Raw genomic sequence first — 22482 nt, 5'->3', positions numbered from 1 at the left:
TCTCTCTCTGCCTCTCCTTCTCTCTGTGTGTAACTCTGACTTTCAAATCAATAAATAAATCTTTTAAAAAATCATAGCTTAAAAAAACCTTGCAACCCTTGAGATGGATGGATGGATAGCTAGCTAGATAGATAAGACAGACAGACATAGCCCTCAACTTCATTGGCCATAGATGATATTTGTGTAGCCTGGTACAACCTACTATTATATTTCCTAGACTCTCAGAGTCTGGTTTTTAGAAATTCAATTAAGATATTCTTTATTTAATTACTAACCCATTTTCTTGTCCGTTGCTCAGCATCCCAATAATTAACAGCCATGCTTACTTTGCTTAACTGAAGATAAATTTGATCAGAAGGACAGTCTGTGCTTTGTAGGAATTTCTAATTGCACAGATGATCATCCTCATGACTATGTGGCTAATCATTTCCTATTGTGTACTTATGGAGTTGAAATTATTTGCTATCCCTTTCCAAGGACAAAATGTTATCTTCTTTCTGTTTATCTTTACTGCCTTTCAACAGAATATAATATGCTAAGAATTTTAATCCCTTCCCCCAAATTGCTGTTGACCACAAGCTGGCAGTGTTTCTATTTATCATCTAGTTACTGAAGAAAAAAAAAGCACATTTATTTTATTTATTTGAAAGGCAAGGTGACGTAAAGAAAGAGAGATCTTGCGTCCACTGGTTCATTCCCCAAAGGGCCACAATGGCCAGGGCTGGACCAGGCTGAAACCAGGAGCCTGGTACTTCATCAAGGTCTCTCTCCCAGGTTGGTGGCAAGGGGCCCAAGCACATGGGCCATCTTCCGCTGCTTTGGTAGGGAGCTAGATCAGAAATTGTTCAGCTGTGACTTAAACTCGTGCTCATATGGGATGCCGTCATTACAGGCAGTGGCAGCTTGCAGTGCCGGCATCCCATATGGGCGCCGGTTCACCTGCTGGCTAATGCCAGCCATTATAAACTAGTTACTTCATGCAGGTATGAAATGACACTGACTCTGGAGCAGAATGAATATCATTGGCAATACTGTGGCATGATCAGGATGACTGAGTGGTCTTCTTGTCCACACAGCACCACTTCACTGTAATTCCACTTCTAACATATTTTGCCACTTAGAAGCTAAGAATGTCTCCTAACAGGTTCGCCTCTTTGGTGGATAATACATTTCACATAACAGCAGTTAAGTGAAGCAGAGTATGCTCAGTGACCCCCTATCAATCATAATCCTAGGCAGTCATGAAACTGAGATGGGGACAGATAAACAACTCTGAACCTTCCTCATTGTTAGGAAAATGGCTCAGTCTTATCTATGGCGCGATCTACACCCTGACACCCCCACCGCCACTGCTGGAAGCCAGGTGGCCACATGGCCCAACCACGGGTGTCAAGCTCCACCCTCATCCTAATGGGATTCGCTGCTCCTGCTTCCCTGCCTGCCTTCAGGCAAAGTTTTAAAAGGACCTGTTCCTGAACACGTGGCTCTCTCTTGCTCTCTCACTCTCCTCTCTCTCGTCTCCTCTAGTCTTCTCTCTCGCTCTCTCTCCCCTCTCCTCTCTCTCCCTCTCTCCCTCCATCTCCTGACCCCCCCCCCCTCTCTCTCTCTCTCGATCTCTCTTACGCTTTCCTTCTCCCTCTTTCTCCTTCCTTGCCCCTTCCCTCTGGTCTGCTGGGTTTTCTCCAATAAACCCTTTCCCTTACTCTGGTGTCCGGTGTTTTGTGGCAGCCTTATGCTCATGGCCCCCCATCAAAGCTAAATATTGTACTTTCTTTATCTGACAAGGAGACCAATTGGAAGGCAGAAATTGTCCTCCTTGGGATTTCCCCCATGGAAGGTGTCCGGCGCGTAACAAATCTTCCCAGGCAGATGAATCAATTAATTCACAAGCTTTTATTGGGCAACAGAGCGGGGCCGGGAAGTCACGTGTCAGAAGTTGGGAGGCCTCCTTTTATAGATACTGGGCGTGGGGGTTAAAGGTTGAGGCAGGTCTGAGCCTCATTGGTTGACTTTTAGGCACCTGTGGGGACTCTCCATTTCCGGAAGTGTAGGCCTTCTCTCCTTGCGTTTCCCAAAGCTACCACCCCAGTAGTCTTTCGCTGATTTTCTCTGGCTTGAATCACTCTTCTCTTGTCTGAGGGAGCAAGGTTTTCCTTATACTATGGATTTGCTGAGAATTATGAGGCCCATTCCTACTCTCAATAGCCTTTCACTTCGCATCTACCACCTGTCAAGCTCAGAAGAGAGTGAGGAAAATGGAGTTCCTTCTCTCAGAGTGGATGGCCTAGCAAAAGTGCTTGAACAGGAGATCAGTTTCCCTCCTTCTTCTCAGGCAAAGCACCCTCCTAACTGATGCCTACCCCCTAAAATATCTTGTTTTAGGTTTATCCAGGGAGAATTTTCTCCATAGCAATTTCTTTAAAAGTCAAGGTAGTTTTACACAGAGAAGGCAATAACTGGGTATTTACAAATCTGGTACGTGGAATATTTTAAAATTCCAGGTGAAGTACTCTGCTCCAATTTGTAATCTAGGCACACTTTGCTGCTTCGGAAACTGGAAAATGTTAAGATTTAATTCAAATCTAGTATTTGAGAACCCTCACAGGTGAAACCTAGCTCTGGTTGCTAGGCAACCCGACAGACTCTCCAGCAGGGACCAACTCACCTCCCACACTTGACCATCTCTCCCCAGCGGTGGGACGCGGAGTCCCCATTGGCCCGCGTCTCCTCTCACTGAGCTGCAATTGGTCGGAGAACCTCTCACTCCGCGCCGGTTGGCTCTCGCCGTCTCTCGCCGCTCTGTCATTGGCAGGCGGGCTCTCGGGCCACCGCACGTCACTCTCTCACCCCACTGCCTCGGCCTTCCGACTTTGTCCCCGCCCTCTCCCCCGCCCTTCCAGCCACGAGGGAAAACCCTAGCGAGTCACCGCCTCTAGTGTCCTTCCTATTGGTAGACACTGGATTAGGGGGCGGGAGCTGTTGGGCTACTCTGCCGGCCCCGATTGGTCGCTACAGTGTTTGTCCCGCCTCCCACTGACTCCCGGCGGTGCCGGGGCCGGGCGGATCGGCGGCTATAAAGCTGGTGGCAAAGGGGAGGCGCCGCGTTCTGTTCTTTCGCAGCTCGCTTCCTTTCCTCGGCCACTGCCCAGTCACGTTTGGGTGAGTGTCCTGAGCAGGGGAGGAGAGCTGGCTGCTGAGGCGCCGCGGGCGGGGTGTGGGCCGGGCGGAGGCGGTGTCCTTGACTAGGCCCGAGAGAGCTTGGGCTGCGGGTGAGGGCGAAGGCGTGGACCTGGCCCACGAGGACGGGGCGCCGTGGATGGGGGCCGTGCGGTGCCTCACTTGCCGGGGACGTGGGGCGGGCAAATGCGAGTCTGAGGAGGGGTCGAGGGCACCGATGGGGCCGGCGAGTGGCGGGGACGAGAAGGTGGAAGGGCGTTGAGGGCAGAGTGTTCTGATGACTTAGCCCGGAGCTGGAGGTGCCGGGGTGGTGGCCGCGACCTCCAGGAGGGTGCAGGGCGGCTGCTGAGGGATGGGGAAGGACAGACTGAGATGCAGCCTCGCAGGCTGGCAGGGGCGTGTCCCGCCACTGCCACGCAGGGCTGACGGCAGTGCTTGTCTTCCCCAGCCAAGAAAGCATCACAGCCGTGGTGTAGACCCGGGGCTCTGGACAGCGAAGGCCTGCTGCTTCAGACCGCACAAATCCCTGTCTCCCGCCTTTCGCTTTCCTCCCTTCTGCCTTCTCTCTCTCTCTTTCTAATGTCCACCTTTTAAAAATAGGTTTTCTCGGTATCCTGAATTCCAGCACCTTCCTCCTTGCCAGTGGCTCCAGGACCAGCCGTGGGTGATGTAATGAGCAGGCATCCACAGAGCCCACACACAAATAGGCTTTAGGTGAGACCAAGGACATTTCAGAGTCTTTGAAATGTGTCTTGCTTGAGCAGTGGTTGAGAAAAGATTACTTTGACCCACTTTGGAGGAGGGATTTGGATTTGGGGAGCAGGTAATGTGAGGTTGTCCCTGCTTTCCCCTATGGCCAAGGCCTTAGGTCACCACTAACTTCTCCTTGTCCGTTCCTGCCTCAGCCCCTCCCTCCTGCTGATGCTGTGTCTTGCCAACCTGCTGCAGTAGGGTGATGTGTTCTGAGTGCTGCTAACTAAACATTTATTCAGTTTCAGGGATGAATTATGACAAACACAGGCAATATAAACATACAAAGAGACAAATGCAAGTGCTTTACATATGTTTTACATACGTTTCTCTCTGAGATGGGTTTTAGACTTTATTGCATGGATTCTATTAAGTGAGAGGCAGATTGAAAGTCCTTAACATGTATCAGTGCCAGTGGTTCTTTATAGGTTAAGATGTCTACAGAGTTTGTTTCTTTGCTAAAACTTTATGTTTAAATTTTACCTATTTTTGTGTGGAGACAGTGGGCAGGGATAGCATATCTTATTCCCCCATAAGAGAAAAAGGTAGTCTTTTGTGTGTATCAGATGTGGTAGCTAATTCTTTCCTGTGTTTGTAAGTTTGCCCCTTAGCTCAATTAGATTCTAGTGCAGTCAGTAACTCCAGCTCTCAGAAGGTGTATTCCACCCCTTGTGAGGCAGGGAGGGATGGGGGGAGGTGTAAAGATACTGTTTGGAGCCATGGAAGATCAAGTCATCAGGGTTTTGCTTTTAATTTTGTTTTTATTAAATATTCCTTTAGATCTTTTTTTAACTGTAGAATTGATTGTAATTTTGATTTAATTTTAGACAATTTTTTTTTTCAGAAGAAATGTAAAACCCCAGATATTGATGTAATGTGGGCATGCTAGGCCCTCTAGAATGATTTAGAACTTCCATAATCCAGTGGAACTGGATGTGGGGAGAGATGGACTGTATATCAGAATCTCTAATTTTAGCTTCATTTGGAAAGAATATCATTTTATAATTTTATGTTGAGTTACTATAAAGCCAAGTATTATAGAAATGTATGCTGTATTGTGTTTCTCAAAGAGGTGGTATAAATTGAAAAACATTGAAAACCACCATGTTAGCTTGTCTAATGAAAGTCTGGTCTAGATTCTTAATGCTTGGCATATGCTGTTGCTCACTTGATGTTTGTCAACTGCGTATAGTTAGGGCAATAGAAGAAAAGTATTTTTTCAAAGCTCACAGTCTTCACCTTTTCAAGGTTTTTATTGTGTGTGTGTGCGCGCAGGCACATGTGGCAATGATTATGCGACCAATAAATGTTCTCTTCTGACTCCTTTTGGACTCCTTACATACTTCAGATTAGGAACTGGGACTGACTGAAACCTATCTACCATTTGCTTTAAACAGCAGCAATTGAGAGACAGTTTCCTTAAGCTCCTGGATATTATTTGGTGCTGCAGCTCATCTCAAAAGTGATGACTAAAAGAACCTACTGGTGTGAGCTGCCACAAGTACTTGAATCCAAAAAGATTTGTCTTTGTTTTCAGAGTATGGCACCAAATTCCCCTTCTCAAAAAATAATGGCCATTTCAAACCCCTACTCAAGATCTGAAAGGGTTATTTCCAAAGACTCAGAACACATCCCTTTTCCCAGCTGGAGTCTAGGAGTTCACTGTGAATTAGAAGACTGCTAGGCTAGGCTGTGAAAATTTGGATGTGAATGGCATACATGTGTATAAGTTCAAGTCCTTGGTTAGAAAACCCATTTTTTTTTTTTTTTTTATAGAATTCATCTAGAAAACCTTCCTGGAAGAAATAGTTAGGAACAGAGCCTTGAAATATGAATAAAATCTCTGATGGGCAGACCAGTAACTAGGGGTGGGGTTGGAGATATCCATCTTTTTTTTTTACTTGAAGGAAGAACTACATTATCGTGTAAAGGTGGAGGCAAGTCTTAAGAGTTTTTGCTTGCATGATCCTAAGGAGTAAACATAGCCAGCTCATTCTCAGTCCTGATTTTCTCTCCTATAACAGTGAAAAAGATCTGCATATAGTTTATCATTTTTGCACAAAAATGTGTACTGGATAAATGTCAAGGCTAAGGAGGGAACCAGAAGGAGGAGTGGAGAACACTGAGCAAACCCAAAAGCACCATTGACTGGTTTGGTTGTCTTTAGGTAGTCTCAAGGGAGAGTCCTCATTCTTTTTTAAAAGATTTATTTATTTATCTGAAAAGGCAGAGTTATAGAGAGAAGGAGAGACACAGATGATCTCCCTTCTGCTTGTTCACTCCCCAAATGGCAGCAACAGTCAGGGCTGGGCCAGGCTGAAGTCAGGAGCCTGGAACTCTGTCCAGGTCTATTAAGTGAATGTAGGAGCCCACGTACTTGGGCCATTTTCCACTGCTTTCCCAGGTGCGTCAGTGGGGAGCTGGATCCACAATGGAGCAGCCAGGATTTGAACTGATACTCATATGGTTAGGAGTTCAAACATGTTTTGTGATAACCCGAATGGCTGCTTGAAATTCATTAATTGCGCCGGCGCCGCGGCTCAATAGGCTAATCCTCTGCTTAGCGGCGCCGGCACACCGGGTTCTAGTCCCAGTCAGGGCGCCGGATTCTGTCCCAGTTGCCCCTGTTCCAGGCCAGCTCTCTGCTGTGGCCTGGGAGTGCAGTAGAGGGTGGCCCAAGTCCTTGGGTCCTGCACCCCATGGGAGACCAGGAGAAGCACCTGGCTCCTGGCTTCGGATCAGCGCGGTGCGCTGGCCGCGGCGGCCATTGGAGGGTGAACCAACGGCAAAAGGAAGACCTTTCTCTCTGTCTCTCTCTCTCACTGTCCACTCTGCCTGTCAAAAAAAAAAAAAAAAAAATTCATTAATTGCTTCCTGACTAAAAATGTTACTCTCTTGTATTTATTATGTGCTCTGAAAGACCTGTTAAGAAAAGTTGATGACCTGCTTCAGGTTTTGGGTTATTGGTTTTAGTTAGTAGAGAGAACCTCCCTGCAACTGCAGAGAGAAAAGAAAACCAACTTCCTCTCTGATTGGCTCTCGCCTCAGTGCCATTTACTGCCTCTGTTTCTTTCCTTGCTCTTAAGGCCTCTCCTTGTCCTGAGAGCTTCTTTCACAAGAGAGCATACGGATTTTGATCATGTCTTTCATAGCAGATCTTTCAGTAGCAGAGTAATCATCTCTGAAAACTGTTTCTTTCTTCTTTGCTCTAGTGCTAATCTTCCTCTTCAATTTAAATATCAGAATGAAAGTAGAGGGAATATTTGTATTTTCAGAAAAATCTTGTTACAAGTAGTGTCGAGTGCATATACATGTGTGACTTTAAAATGATGTATTATTAGTAAGTTATGTAAATAGTTGCAACATGGAGAGCGAATTGTGTATTTCCCTGAGAGGTGAGAATGGGTCCCTGTGGTCTGCTTAATTTGCAAAAGGGAAAAAAAGCATAATTTAAGATAGATAATTAAAAAAAAGTTATTTTCCTAAAGTGTACAGATGACCCTGTATTCAAAGAGACTTTTTTGGAATGTAGTCCCTATAAAACTCGAAATTTTTTTGGTGGGGGGCAGAATAACCTTAGTTAATAAAGAAAAAGGAGCTAAAGCTGTGAAGAACTCTTAAGTGATCTAATAAAAAAGAAGTAGAACTTTACTAAATAGCATCTGAATGTAGTCAATTGGGTAAGGGCAGATGCTAAGTTTGCTAACATCAAAGGAAATATTCTATGTGTTAAATAAATGTAGAAGCTATTGCCTCAAGGAACAGTCCTACAAAACAGATAGACCAAAGAAAATGTTCTAGAGTCATTTCCCTAGTTGTTTCTACTTAGTTTAAAGGCTTATCTTCTCAGCGTAAGTACTGTGGAGGAAAATTGAATTCAAAAGGTTGTAAAGGGTAAGCACAGTGTTGAAAAATATAAGATTAAAGAAATGAAAATGATTAGGTCTTGGTAGAATTTTATTTGAAAAGTAATGTTTTGGTTGAAGAATAAGAACCAGGACAATAGTCACTGTATTGGTGCTTTATAGTAGAAAGCATTTTTCACATATTTTGCCTTCTCAATCTTTCACAATGTGCTGGGGAGGGCAGGTATATTAGCTTCATTTTTGCTGATGAGGAAATTGTGGCCTAAAGAGGCACAAATTGCTGCTGAAGCCACAAGCTGCTGTGTTGCAGGACAAGCTCTTGAATGTGTACGTCTCTTTACTCCAGAAACTTGTCAGTCCAGTACCACACACGTTGAATGAAATTCCTTCCCCCCCCCCCCCCGATTCTTGAAATCCCAAATTTAGTAATGAAGACTGCAAATCCCAGCATCACACTTGGTTTAAAACCTGAGTCAGCCTTGTGAGCTTTTTATTTTTACTTCAATTCATTACCAAGAGTAAACCTAATTCTATAAGGGCTAATAAAATAAGGGGGAAAAGTTTTATAAGCTTTAAGCACCATTTGTTTTCCTAAGCAAATGTCAAATTCTGTTCTAAATAATGTGATCAGTTAAGGAAATGCTTCTGTTAACTCACTTTGGAATCATATTATTTGAATTTGTGTCATGATTTATGACTTTAAAAGTTCTTATTTGAAATTCCTAGTGCCCGAAGGAGGACACAGTGACAGACCTGGAGACTGCGGTTCTCTGCCCTTCACACAGGTATGGCATCTGGTCATGCTGCTGAGGGAAGTGCCCTTCTAATGGAACGGGGACATCTAGTTCTGTATGTGCCACACATTCTTTTTTTTTTTTTTTAAAGATTTATTTATTTATTTGAAAGTTGGAATTACACAGAGAGAGAAGGAGAGGCAGAGGCAGAGAGCAAGAGAGAGAGGTCCTCCATCCGCTGATTTATTTACCAATAAGCCACATCGACCGGAGCTGCGCCGACCCGAAGCCAGGATCTTCCTCTGGGTCTCCCACACAGGTGCAGGGGCCCAAGGATTTGGCCATCTTCCACCTGCTTTTCCAGGCCATAGCAGAGAGCTGGATTGGAAGTGAAGCAGCTGGAACTCGAACCAGCACCTATGTGGGATGCCAGCACTGCAGACAGCAGCTTTACCCACTACGCTGGCCTGCACACATTCTTAAAACCCTTTCAGGGCTATACTTTGAAAAACTTTGTTAATGCTGTAGTACTTTAGGAGGCTATCTAATTTCATATTTGTTTGTGTTTAGAATTTAGAAACTAATTTAAGGGGCTGGCACTGTGGTGTAGCAGGGTAAGCCACTGCCTAAGCACTGGCATTCCATGCGGATGCCCATTCAATTCCTAGCTGCTCTGCTTCTAATCCAGCTCCCTGCTAATGCGCCTGGGAAAGCAGCAGAAAATGACCCCAAGTTCTTGGGCCCCTGCTACCCACGTGAGAGACATGGAAGAAGCTCCTGGCTTCTGGCTTTGGATCAACCCAGCTCTGGCCATTGCGGCCATTTGAGGAGTACAGAGGGTGGAAGATCTTTCTCTCTCTGTCTCTCCCTTGCCCTTTGTAACTCTGGCTTTCAAATAGAAAATAAATAAATCTTAAAAAAAAGAAGCTAATTTAAATAGTTGGTGTTTGGCTATAAAATGAAGAAATATAGATAATGTAACACATAAACTACTCAATCAAACAAAAGAAAGCATTTTTGACTAATAGTACTTTTAAAATTACAGCCTTAAATACATATCTAGGCTACAGGTGAATGTTTAAAATTATGTGAGAATGAATAGTAAAAGTAAATGTGTTTGAACCAATAATGTCTTTGCAGCCTTTTCTTTACAGCCATTGCTTTCTTGTATTACCATGGAGTGCCTTTTATCTTGTATTGTGGTTTCCTGTGGTTCTAATGATTTTAGATTAGAAGGCTAGTAGGGTTTCCTTTATTCAACCTTCAGCATCTACTTACTGTATGTCAAGCAATGGGCGGGTACCCAGGATCCACAAATGAATGAGGTGCAGTTCCTGCTGTCCTGAAGCCCCTCGTCTGGTGTAAAGAAGCTAATCCTAAACAATAGAGGGGGAACTTGGAAGACTTTGAAATGGTATCTTTACAGTGATCAGATATGCATTTTAGAAAGATAACTAAGTGTTGGCATAGGAGGGGAGTGAATGGAAACACAACTCAATTAGGAGACTGGCATAACAGCCCTGGGGACTGATGCTGAAGTTCCTCCTTCCATAGCCATTGAGGAAATAGATCAGGGCTTCCCTAGCACCAGCATCCTCAGCTGGTTTCCCTGCCCCGCCACTGCCTTTCCCCTCAGTTCTTCAATTACAGATTTATTCTCAGGGGAGTATATGGGCCCGTTCCTGTCCTACCACTCAGAAAGCATTAGCAAGATTGTCTTACCTTGCTTTGCTGACTTTGGAAATAGAACTTGGAACTCCTTTTGTCCACGAGAGGGGGCGAGCCCTACCTTTAGGGAGAAAAGGCTGTTCTCTGGGTACTTTCTTATTGAAAGATAAGGAAGGGTCAGAGTTCTGCGGTAAACGTGTATCTGTTTTTTCTTTAGTTAATTCCTTTTTTAATGTTCGTTTATATATGCGTTTTATTACTAATACAGCATCTTATTGCAAATATAATATTTTGAAAAATAATGGAATAACTTCTTAGCAAAAATTTTTAATGTATATTTAATTTTTTACCTGTTAGATTTTAAAATTGTATTCTGTTTAGAAAATTTTGTGACAGTGATAATTATTTTTAATATTATTATTTTAGAATAATGAAGTTAACCAGAATATCCCATTCTCTGATAGGATAAACAATATCATAATGTGAACACCTCAGACCTTCAGCTAGGTATTTTTTCCTCCTGGTTTATATCTGGCCTACTTCAGAGAGCATTTGAGAGGACAATGTAGTATACGTGTTTAATAGGACAGTTAAAAGTAATGTTTTAGACTAGAAACTTTCAACTTTCTGTTCTTCTAAATGAGAATTACTACCTTATATTAATTTCCATCTCTGCTTAATTACACTCTCCCTCAATTTCAACTAAAAAGTAAATATTTCAAAGTGGATAGCAGTTTCCAAGAACATATGAGTAATACCTTGGCTGTCAGAAACCCTCAGGAAAGAGTAATACCTACTTTGTTAAACAGTGTTATGAAATAAGTAACTTATTTAACCTTTAGGAAGCTTATCAGTATTAGAGCTATATCTTGTTTCTTACGTACTGTGTTGCAAGAACAGATCAAAGCTCTTCAGACTATGGCAAATATGGATTAATTCTGGAATTGAGCCCTGAATATGATTTCTAGGGGTCAAAAAAGTGCTCCAGTCTTGTTTCTGTGGGACTTTTAATGGGTGAAATATGATAGTGCAGTATGATAGGTAAGAAATGCCAAAGGTGGTTAGTAATTGTCCAATGAAGGTAAAAAGATGGAGTGGTTTTAGAAAGGTTTCATAGGTGAAATGCGATCTAGGGCTGTAAAGGATTTGAAAAAAGCAGAAGTAAGCAGTGGGTTGTTGAAGAAAAGTACTGATTTGGGGGGAATAATGAATAAAATAATTTGAGAATAGAGGGTAGAGAGGAAGATTTTGTAGGTAAGTAGTTGTAGGATAAAGATTGGGTAATACTTAGCATTTATCCTTGATTATTGACTGTAGTGTGATTCTGTGTTTTCTTAAGTAGGTTGTATAGGACAAAATGAGACTCCTCTGGAGGCTGGAGGTGGATGGGAAGGCCTAACTGAAAAGATGTTTGTAGATGTTGGTGAAATGATGGAAACAATGCAGCTTTGTCTGAGCCAGTTTTCTTCACTCCTTCAGTGGTAGTTCCAAGTTCTGATTTAGTTGAATCCCACTTAGGAGAAAGGACAAAAGGAAATGGGTTTGCATGGAAGAAAAAAAGGGTAGAACAAAGTGGAGAGTATTTATGTTCACTTCTGAGCTTGTCAAGTTGTAAAACAGTTGAGGCTAGAAATCTGGGAATCATCCTAAGTATTTCACCTTTTCCTAGCATGTTGTCAACACAATCTTTGCCAGTTTTTCATTTCTGTATTTTTAAAAATTGTTCCTTCTTCATCTCACATGTAGTAATTTACTCTAGTTCACTGCCCAGGTCTTTATCTGGCCTGCTGATCAACTTCCTACCTCAAATCTATTCTCTGCACAGCACCAGTGACTAATAAAAAAATGACTCAGACATTGACTATGACACCCCAGTAAGAAATACTTTAGAGGCTGGCACTGTGGCATAGCAGGTGCCACTTGCAGCGCTGGTATCCTATATGGGTGCTGGTCCGAGTCCTGGCTGCTCCATTTTGATCCAGCTCCCTGCTAATGTACCTGGAAAGCAGCGGAGAATAGCCCAAAAGTTTGAGCCCCAGCACACACATGGGAGACCCAGAAGAAGCTCCTGGCTTCGGACCAGCCCAGCTCTGGCTGTTAAAGCTGTCTGGGGAGTGAACCAGTGGATGGAAGATCTCTCTGTCTCTCCCTGTCTCTCTAACTCTGCCTTTCAAATAAAAATCTTTAAAAAAAAAACACTTTATATTTTGATGCACTATGTATAAGAATAATTGAAACGATCATTACATTTGATAGCCATGCAATCTGGTATTTGTTTTAATTTTTTAAATGCTTTTTTTTAAAAAAAGATTTATTTATTTATTTGAAAGAGTTACACAGAGAGAGAGAGGGAGAGAGAGAGAGGTCTTCTATCCGCTGGTTCACTCTCCAGTTGGTCGCAATGGCCAGAGCTGGGCTGATCTGAAGCCAGGAGCCAGGAGCTTCTTCCGGGTCTCCCCCGCAGGTGCAGGGGCCCAAGCACTTGGGCCATCTTCTACTGTTTTCTCAGGCCATAGCAGAGAGCTGGATCGGAAGTAGAGCAGCTGGGTCTCAAACCGGCACCCATATGGGATGCTGGCGCTTCAGGCCAAGGCGTTAACCCACTGCGCCACAGCACTGGCCCCACTCCTACACATTCCTAAGACTCAGGTCAGGTATCTGTTAAGTCAGGAAGCTTTTCTTCACACTTCTTGAACTGCCATTAGGCTAGGTTATGCAGTTCTCCATAATATAACTATCTAAGTTATTATTTGTTTATTTGTGTTTTTATCTTATCTCACAAGACAGTGAATATTTGAGAATACAAGGATATCTTCCATTAAACTTGTCCCACATGTTTCACATTTAACATTTTATCAGTGTTTGGATGAATGAAAAAAAATAGTAGGATTTTTGTATTTAGATAGAAGATTCAACTAGTTTCCCTTAAGATCTTTAGAGTTAGGGATTATATTCTATTTGTATATACACATATAAATATATATACAAATATACTAAATTTAGAGAAAGTAATATTTTAGGTGATTATTGAACTCTTAATATCTGTTTCTCAATGTTGAACTTGAAAATCAGCAACTTGTAAGCTAAACCTTTTTTTTTTTTTTTTTTTTTTTTTTTTAAATTTTAAGCTCTTTCACCATGCCTGGATCACTTCCATTGAATGCAGAAGCCTGTTGGCCAAAAGATGTGGGGATTGTTGCCCTTGAGATCTATTTTCCTTCTCAATATGTTGATCAAGCAGAATTGGAAAAATATGATGGTGTGGATGCTGGGAAGTATACCATTGGCTTGGGCCAGGCCAAGATGGGCTTCTGCACAGATAGAGAAGATATCAACTCTCTTTGCTTGACTGTGGTTCAGAATCTTATGGAGAGAAATAGCCTTTCCTATGATTGCATTGGGCGGCTAGAAGTTGGAACAGAGACAATCATCGACAAATCTAAATCAGTGAAGACTAATCTGATGCAGCTGTTTGAGGAGTCTGGGAATACAGATATAGAAGGAATAGACACAACTAATGCATGCTATGGAGGCACAGCTGCTGTCTTCAATGCTATTAACTGGATTGAGTCCAGCTCTTGGGATGGTATGTTACATGCTTTGATTTCTCTCTCTCCACACAAAAAAGAATCTCTCCTTGAGGTTAGGTGGACCCAAATGACTTTTTAATTAATACCTTATGTAGTTGAACTAGTTATTCTTGTTTGGACATATTCAGAAAGATAATTATGACTTTCGATTTACCTGAATTGAGAGTTGGTTATTGTAACTTAAAAGACAAATGGTCTGTGCAAAATTTAGTTAGAATATTTTCTTTATCAAAGATGGGGAAAGCATGTTTTTGGGGAAAATACAACAGACTTCAGTTTATATGTATGATATTTATACTTTGATACCTTCTTATGAAATAACAAAAAATATTTTTCAGGGCGATATGCCTTGGTGGTTGCAGGAGATATTGCCATATATGCCACAGGAAATGCTAGACCTACGGGTGGAGTTGGAGCCGTAGCTCTGCTAATTGGGCCAAATGCTCCTTTAATTTTTGACCGAGGTAAGTGTTAAGAAAGCATTTTTAAAATTAGTACAATATATGGAGAAATTTGAAAATAGAAATAGAAGCCACCATTTATTGAGTATTCATTAAATGTAGATAATACCTGCTGAGGGCTTTATGTGTGTTAACCTTATTTAATCTTCATAGCAATGTTATGAAGCAGGTGGTGTTATTCTCCTCCACTACAGAGAAGTAAAATGGACTCAAGTAAAGTTTAAGTTTTAATAGCTTGCCCATAGTCACTGACAAGTTTAATTTGTCTTTAGTTCAGTGCAGCAACTGTGTGCTCTCTCAGTTCGATTTTTGAAACTCAATGAAAAATTTGTATTCCAGAGGAGTCTTAGGATTGTCCATGGATTTTATTGTTTCATTTTAATTATTTTGTCTTCACCTTGCAATTTTGATGCTACAAGTGGAGAGAGTCGATTAGACAATTAAGATCCTTAGACAATACAGTATTCTTACTAAAATTCAAACATCCAAGAAGCAGAAATAAATGGACATCTTCCTTTTTGGTTTCAATAGGGCTTCGTGGGACACATATGCAACATGCCTATGACTTTTACAAGCCTGATATGCTCTCTGAATATCCCATAGTAGATGGAAAGCTCTCCATACAGTGCTACCTCAGTGCATTAGACCGCTGCTATTCTGTCTACCGTAAAAAGATCTGTGCCCAGTGGCAGAAAGGTGGGTTTTACCCATTTCCCAAGGTTTTGGTATCTGTTGAAGGCAATGCAATGTGCTGGTTGTCTTTGGTGAGAAATTGCTTTATGGGTATCCTTCATTGCTACCTTTTACCATTTATTCCTCACTTACCATATGACATTTTCTCATAGTTTTCTGGGAATGCATACTTTAGAAAAAAAGTTAAGTTGGAAGTGATGTATATCTCTGCAAAAATACTTAGTTTGATTTATCCCTTGTAAGAAAACGTAGTGTGAAGGAAGTGTCTTGAGTGTTTTTCTTCATCTTCTGAGAAAGATATTTTAACAGAGTTTTAGTATATTATAAGCATGATATAGAGAAAACTAATGAAAATAAATTACTGAAGAGATCTCCCACCTCCAATAATGTTTGTGCTTGACCTTTGAATTTGAATTTATATTTGCTTTTTTAGTGTGTTCATTAATCTCAGTCTGTAACCCTGCAGAAGTTCTTGAGGCACTGAAATGGACAGTGTTTGAATTAACAATGTTTTAGAAGGTGTACTTTTTTCTTAGTCCAACTTTTTAGGGGTTGTTAGAAGATTAAGGTAATATTTATAGCAAATATTAAGGAATATCTTGGCCTGAACAAGAAGCATTCTGGCATACTTAAAATGCAGTGTTACTTAACAGTATGTACTTATCAGGACCATAATTTTATTTCTTTTTTTTTTTTTTTTTTTTTTTTTTTAGAAAGCTTTTATTTAATAAATATAAATTTCGAAAGTACAACTTTTGGATTATAGCGGCTTTTCCCCCCATAACCACCATCCCACTCACAAGCCATCTCATCTCCTACTCCCTCTCCCATCCCATTCTTCATTAAGATTCATTTTTAATTATCTTTATATACAGATCAACTCTATACTAAGTAAAGATTTCAACAGTTTGCACCCATGCTGACGCACAAAATATAAAGTACTGTTTGAAGACTAGTTTTACTGTTAATTCGCATAGTACAACAGATTAAGGACAGAGGTCCTATATGGGGAGCAAGTACACAGTGACTCCTGTTGTTGATTTAACAATTGACACTCTTATTTATGATGTCAGTGATCACCCGAGGCTCTTGTTATGAGCTGCCAAGGCTATGAAAGCCTTTTGAGTCCACAAACTCTGTTATTAAATAATAAACAAGGCTGTAATCAAAGTGGAAGTTCTTTCCTCCCTTCAGAGAAAGATACTTCCTTCTTTCCATTGGGATCTCACTCACAGAGATCTTTCATGTAGGCCATTTTTTGCCACAGTGTCTTGGCTTTCCATGCCTGAAATGCTATCATGGACTTTTTAGTCAGATCTGAATGCCTTAAGGGCTCATTCTGAGGCCAGAGTCCTATTTAAGGTGTTTGTCTTATATGAGTCTGCTGTGTGGCCTGCTTCCCATGTTGGATCATTCCCCCCCCCCCCTTTTTTTTTGGAATACACAATTTGCCCCTTTTTAATTCTATCTATTGTTATTAGCAAACATTTGAGGACCATGATTTTCTAACTTTTTTGTTAGGATACACATTAAGAAGTATGCTTTACATTGGTTGTGTGTGCTAACTAGAAAGGAATGCCAGGAAATTACCCATGCTGTGGTTTTTTCAGTTTGCTGTTTTTCTACTCTATTTCATTTTTAAAATACTCTATTTTATTTTTAAAATGCTGATTTTGACCGACTAAATTGATTGCATAACCTGGTAATGTGTTATGATTTAAATTTGGAAATCAGTGGTAAAATAGTGTATGCTCCATTTCTAAATGTCTTTTAAAAATATGTCTTAAGCTACAGGGAAATTTCATTACGCAAGGAAGATTTTTAGTTGCCATTTAAAGATATTAAAAAATCCTAACCTTGTTATGAGGTCAAACTCTAAATTCTCCTACCTTACATGAATTTTATAATTCTCTTTGATTTCTTTTTCAGAGGGAATTGATAAAGATTTCACCTTGAATGATTTTGGCTTCATGATCTTTCACTCACCATACTGTAAACTAGTACAGAAGTCTCTAGCTCGGATGTTGCTGAATGACTTCCTTAATGACCAGAACAGAGACAAAAATAGTATCTATAGCGGCCTGGAAGCCTTTGGGTAAGAGTAGCTCTTGTGATTTTTTTTTGTTTCTGTATTAGAGCCTTTTTCACTTGCTGAACTATGCATTTATACAGATTTGAACATTTTAAAGTCGTGAGAATGTTCGAAGTCATCTAATCTAATCTATTTGTCTCCTCAGTGAGGAAATACCTATCTCTCAGAGAATTCTTCAGTCATTTATATCCAAAACTTTGCGATTTCTTTCTTTTAGCTCCATTCCTATTGTCACCATGATAAAGTAACTGCACAAATGCTTATGTTTACCCCAGCTGCCTCTTAACTCTTCTCCCAGCCTCTCTGAAGCCACTGTGCCCATACCCATCCCATTGCCAATATTGAAGTCTTCTTTCCTCCTCTATCCATCTTTTTCTTACTTTTTATGCTCCTTAGTATGCTTTACATGTTAAGTTCATTCTTTTTCTCTCCACCTGGGTCCTTTCTCCAGCTGATAAAATTGTATTCCATTTTGTTTTTAAAGATTTATTTATTTGGGAGGTAAAGTTACAGAGAGAGATTGGGAGAGACAGAGACAAGATGAAATTTAGTTGGGGGGGACCATGTATATGTCCTTTGTGTCTTCCACATCAGTTAGGATTATGCTGCTTGATTTTGATTAACAGAAAAACAAAACCATAATACACTTTTGGGTTGAATGTTAATTAGGCTTCCTATCTAACATGAAAATGCAATCTTTGAACACTGTGAAATTGTCTTTTTTAATAACTTTCAGGGATGTTAAATTAGAAGACACCTATTTTGACAGAGATGTGGAAAAGGCATTTATGAAGGCTAGTTCTGAACTCTTTAATCAGAAAACAAAGGCATCTTTGCTTGTATCAAATCAAAATGGAAATATGTATACATCTTCAGTATATGGTTCCCTTGCTTCTGTTCTAGCACAGTAAGTATGAATTTCAGTTACTTAACTCCCTTCATTTGGATAAAGACCAAATCCAATGTCAGGCCTGTTTGTGATAGATCACACAATGATTTATCTTCAGGTACCCTGGATTTCCTTGTCCATTGACTTGAAAGATGTGAGGACTGAAGTTATGGTTCTCCAGAAGTATTTCTTAATTTCATATTGGCTTTCCTGTCTCCATTTTTTTTATTCTTGAACTATAGTTGAATCATAAATCTGGTTGATGAAGTAACTTCTTACAGTTTTATGCTATTATAACTTTCATAAGCCCCATCATTCCCACAGTCTGCTTACTATATTAAAACCTTAGATCCTTAAGAATTTCAAGTTAGAGTCCCACTTTAACCTATAGTGTGAATTTTTATTCCTTCTTGTATGACTTCCCAAACATTGTATCATCACCCCACACAGGTACACACCTCAGCAATTGGCAGGGAAGAGGATTGGAGTGTTCTCATATGGTTCTGGTTTGGCTGCCACCCTCTACTCTCTGAGAGTTACACAGGATGCCACACCAGGTAAGTGCCAAGTGAGCTAGAATGTATTGAGAACCTACCATGCTGAGGTTAATTCAATAGGTTTCTCAGGTGAGCAGTTGAACATGTTCCATGGGTAAATCAGTATAGTATTTTAATCCTCATTACTTCAACATAGCCACATTTTGATTTTCTACCCTGAAAATCTACTTTAATTGGATAAAAGTAAAACTAAGTTATCTAGTTCTTGTAAGTTTATGGTACCAACTATATTTAAGGAGACTTTTATTCCCTCCCTGAGCAGAAAGGAGCAAAAACATAGAGACTGATGAAAACTAGGCATTACCTTAAAATTATACCATAGACTGACTATAGACATTTATAGTTTCAAATCCCAGCTATTTCCTAACTTGACTATTGGCTGATAATGAACAAATGTCTAGTCAGAGGGCATAGGAAACTATGTCAAATAAATGCCATCTTATGTTTTAACTGAACAATAGTAGTTCTAAAACAAAGGACAAGTTTTTTTTCATTTGGCAACGTTTCATTCAGGCTTGTTTGGGACATGCTATTTTTACTCTCAATGTTGAATTTATTTACTGTTTTAGGGTCTGCTCTTGATAAAATAACAGCAAGCTTATGTGATCTTAAATCAAGACTGGACTCAAGAACTTGTGTGGCACCAGATGTTTTTGCTGAAAACATGAAGCTAAGAGAGGAGACTCATCATCTGGGTAAAAATATTAAATTGTGTCTAAGTCAGCCTGAAAGCCTGTTGGAAGGCTGTGAAAGCAGTAAACATGCTTACATATAATATGAAGGCTTTATCTATTTAGCACTGATATTAGTGGAAATTATAAGAAAATACAAACTTCTTGAGTTTTATTACCAAATAAGTTATATATCATAACTAATCTTTTACATATTCTTGCCTTTATTTTAGCCAACTATATTCCCCAGTCCTCAATAGATTCACTCTTTGAAGGAACATGGTACCTAGTTAGAGTGGATGAAAAGCACAGAAGAACTTATGCTCGGCGCCCCTCTCCAAATGATGACACTTTGGATGAAGGAGTAGGACTTGTCCATTCAAACACAGCTACTGAGGTAAGTAAAGCTCATTGTGTTAGTCTTACTCTTTAGCAGGGTAAGAAGTTTCTATCCACAAATCTCAGAGTTTAAGAAATCTAACTGAAATTTACTTACCTAAAGCAGTGTTAATCAGAATTTGGAACAAGAGCTCTAGGATTAGGTTTCCAACTGTATAAAGTACATAGCAAATATTAGATTCTGCTAATAATACCAGGATTTAAAGGATGCCTGATCTAGAAAGAAGGCTTTTTGTGAAGAGGAGCAACTGGAACTAGAACTGGCACCCATATGGGATGCCAGTGCCACAGGCAGAGGATTAACCTACTGTGCCACAGCACTGGCCCCATGATGGCTCTCTTTATATCATTGAGCAAGCCAGACAGGGTAAAAGATTGCAAATCTGGTCTTTTAATGGGTTTTGTCCTTGCCTTATAACTGAATGTCAACCTGATTGTCAAATTTTTTTCCTCCAAAATTGTGCTTAAAAACCCCACTACCACCAGCCCCTTCCTGTTCTTCCTCTCTTGGAGCCCCCCTCCATGCCATACTGGCTGGAGGTCTCTGACTTAAATCTTGCTTTTCAATACATCCTGCTTTTCTCTTTGCCTTGTCTGCTTGGAAATGCTTCTTCCATGGGAGATAAAGAACTGGGGTAATATTTTCTCCACCTCCATTTCATTGTGATTTGAATTGCTATTATATGCTAAGCCCTTTACTTATTCTTTTTTTTAATCCTTACAACAGTCTCTGAGGTTTATAAATGATACTTTCCCCAGTTTAGAGATGAAGCTCCAAAAAGTTACATTTCTTGCCCAGGATCACAGCTAGTAAGTAGTGAAGCCAGGCCAAACTGAGGACTTTGTAGCCTCAAATTACTAATTTTTTCTGCTTATTACAACCTTGGTAGATGCATAGACTTGCTTCTTATACAAATTAAGAAAGCAAGTCAAGTTGCCAGCGTTTGAGTTGCAGATAAAAGAGATTTAAGTAAAAACTGTGGGGGGAGATTTTTGGGCCTTCTTTCTAAGTTCTATTCATCATAAGGTGAAAAATAGATATATAACTTTCCATGGAGGGAACCAAATATGTAGAATATATATTTAGCATAAACCTCTCCTACCTTGCCTTTTGTTAGTTTCTCTCTATAGAAACTTAATTGGTGCTATTGATTCAGGGGAGGAGGGAGTAAGAGATGAAAATCATAAAAGCCAACAATTTTTTTCCTTCCATTTTAGCATATTCCAAGCCCTGCTAAGAAAGTGCCAAGACTCCCTGCTACATCAGCAGAGCCTGAAGCAGCTGTGATTAGTAACGGGGAACATTAAGATGCTCTGTGATGTGCAAGACTTCTGTGCGGGCTTTGGGGTGGGGGTGGGGCATGGGAATGGCTCGAGGAACGGACAGTTTTAAAGGATTACATGATGCTTAAATTTTATGTGACTGACATGGAGCCTGGAAAACTATGTGTTCTTGGGGGAGTCTCTGCCCAATTTGCTACATGCTTCCTGTTGTGGTTTGGCCGATGCTATGTGTACTCAAATGATGTTAAGGGCTCTGTAAAAACTTCATACCTCTTTGGCCATTTGTATGCATGAAGTTTCGTTTTTAAACATGGTGTAATGAATTGTGTGCTTCTGTAAGAAGAAAGAGGCACCAGTCTCCAATTAAAACATTTTTTTTTAATGTGTAAGAATTTTATACTTTGAACAAACCAGATTACTGAAAGGACCTGTGGTTTTTGAAAAAACTTTTCTAACTTGGGGAATGTGATCTTAAAAAGCGATATGCACAAACTCTGTTTAAAAATAGCAAAACATACTTTTTTGGGGTAAAATTTATAAATCCAAAAGAGGAAGAAAGGTGTTTGGACAATAACACTGTTTTTGGAATCTAGACCAGCAGCAGCAAAAGTTATTGTAAAGACTCTGAACAGAAAGACACTGGCACTGAGCAGGCTTCTGGTGTTCCAAACATGGTACACTTGGGAACTGTGGCTACAGCCAGGAGAATGCTCTTAAAGAGTTGTTGGTGGCTGATGCTGAGCAACATTGAGATGGTACTGGAGGTGGGTATGAAGAAGTCTGTTACTGCAGCCCTTCTTTGTACCTTATAAATGAAACCTTTTTCTGGCTGCTTTTTCTAAAACTTAAAATAGAAAGGAAGGGCATTATTAAGTTACTTTTGATGCTTTGGTGTTAAAAATTCAATTTAAGAACTGACAACCTGAATGCATGAATAGTATAAGCTTTTTTTTTTTTTTTTTTTAATCTGCTCAAAAAGAAGATACAACTCAAGTTTTTACATAGTCTGACTAAACAAAAAGTATTCCACTTCAAGTTCTGGAAGTAGGATTTATAATGCATTTTCTCAGACTTTCACCTTAAAAACAGACGAAAACTATCACATGGATGCATAAGATGGGTCACTCAGTTTTGTAGATCTTTTTGGTGCTGAACTATGACATGAGCCTTATAGATTGTAAAATAGAGATAGTTGGAACTAATGTACAGAACTAAATTTTTAAAACTATTTGCTGTTAAATTCTGTGAAGTTTCAGTTATCTAAAATAAGCATACACAAATATATAATTCAGATTGCAAGGTAACATGTAATGTAGTGTTTGTAAGATACTCTTGTCTAATATTAACTAGTGGTATTTTGATTTGTACAGTCATAATTTGTTAAAATGACTTCATTTTAACATACACTGATGTAGAATAATAATGTAAGTTCAGATTTAAAGAATGGTGGGAAAATGATGCATGTGATAGTTTTGCAAGCATTGGGAGTTCAGTGGGTTTTGAAAGGAGTAATTTAACTTTTGGGTGCCAGGAAATGGGTTTTCTCAATGTCCATTGCCGGCAATGGGCAGGCCTGGTCATACTGGCACTGCATTAACCATACACCTTAATGGCAAGGTGAATAACTTTGAAATAAAGTTTTAGAAAAATA

General features: G+C 40.2%; 1 protein-coding gene across 2 annotated transcripts; it reads left to right on the top strand.

Annotated features, from left to right (window-relative positions):
- Positions 1 to 2863: 2863 nt before the first annotated feature.
- On the top strand, positions 2864 to 22482 carry HMGCS1 (3-hydroxy-3-methylglutaryl-CoA synthase 1). 2 transcript variants are annotated; one of them, XM_008262167.4, is made up of 12 exons: positions 3014 to 3159; positions 3778 to 3891; positions 8520 to 8578; positions 13324 to 13781; positions 14124 to 14249; positions 14778 to 14942; positions 16869 to 17034; positions 17768 to 17938; positions 18371 to 18477; positions 19047 to 19172; positions 19382 to 19545; positions 20766 to 22482. In XM_008262167.4, the coding sequence occupies exons 4-12, from the start codon at positions 13334 to 13336 to the stop codon at positions 20853 to 20855; spliced, it is 1563 nt and encodes a 520-aa protein (XP_008260389.1). In that variant the 5' UTR covers positions 3014 to 3159; positions 3778 to 3891; positions 8520 to 8578; positions 13324 to 13333; the 3' UTR covers positions 20856 to 22482. The 2 variants fall into 2 exon arrangements, with proteins under 2 accessions (XP_002714059.1, XP_008260389.1); XM_002714013.5 differs by lacking the exon at positions 3778 to 3891 and having other exon boundaries at positions 2864 to 3159.

The sequence above is a fragment of the Oryctolagus cuniculus genome, chromosome 14 (genome assembly GCF_964237555.1).
Source record: "Oryctolagus cuniculus chromosome 14, mOryCun1.1, whole genome shotgun sequence".
Lineage (NCBI taxonomy): Eukaryota > Metazoa > Chordata > Mammalia > Lagomorpha > Leporidae > Oryctolagus > Oryctolagus cuniculus.
The sequence above is the reverse complement of the archived record's forward strand: the minus strand, read 5'-3'. Positions and strand labels throughout refer to the sequence as shown.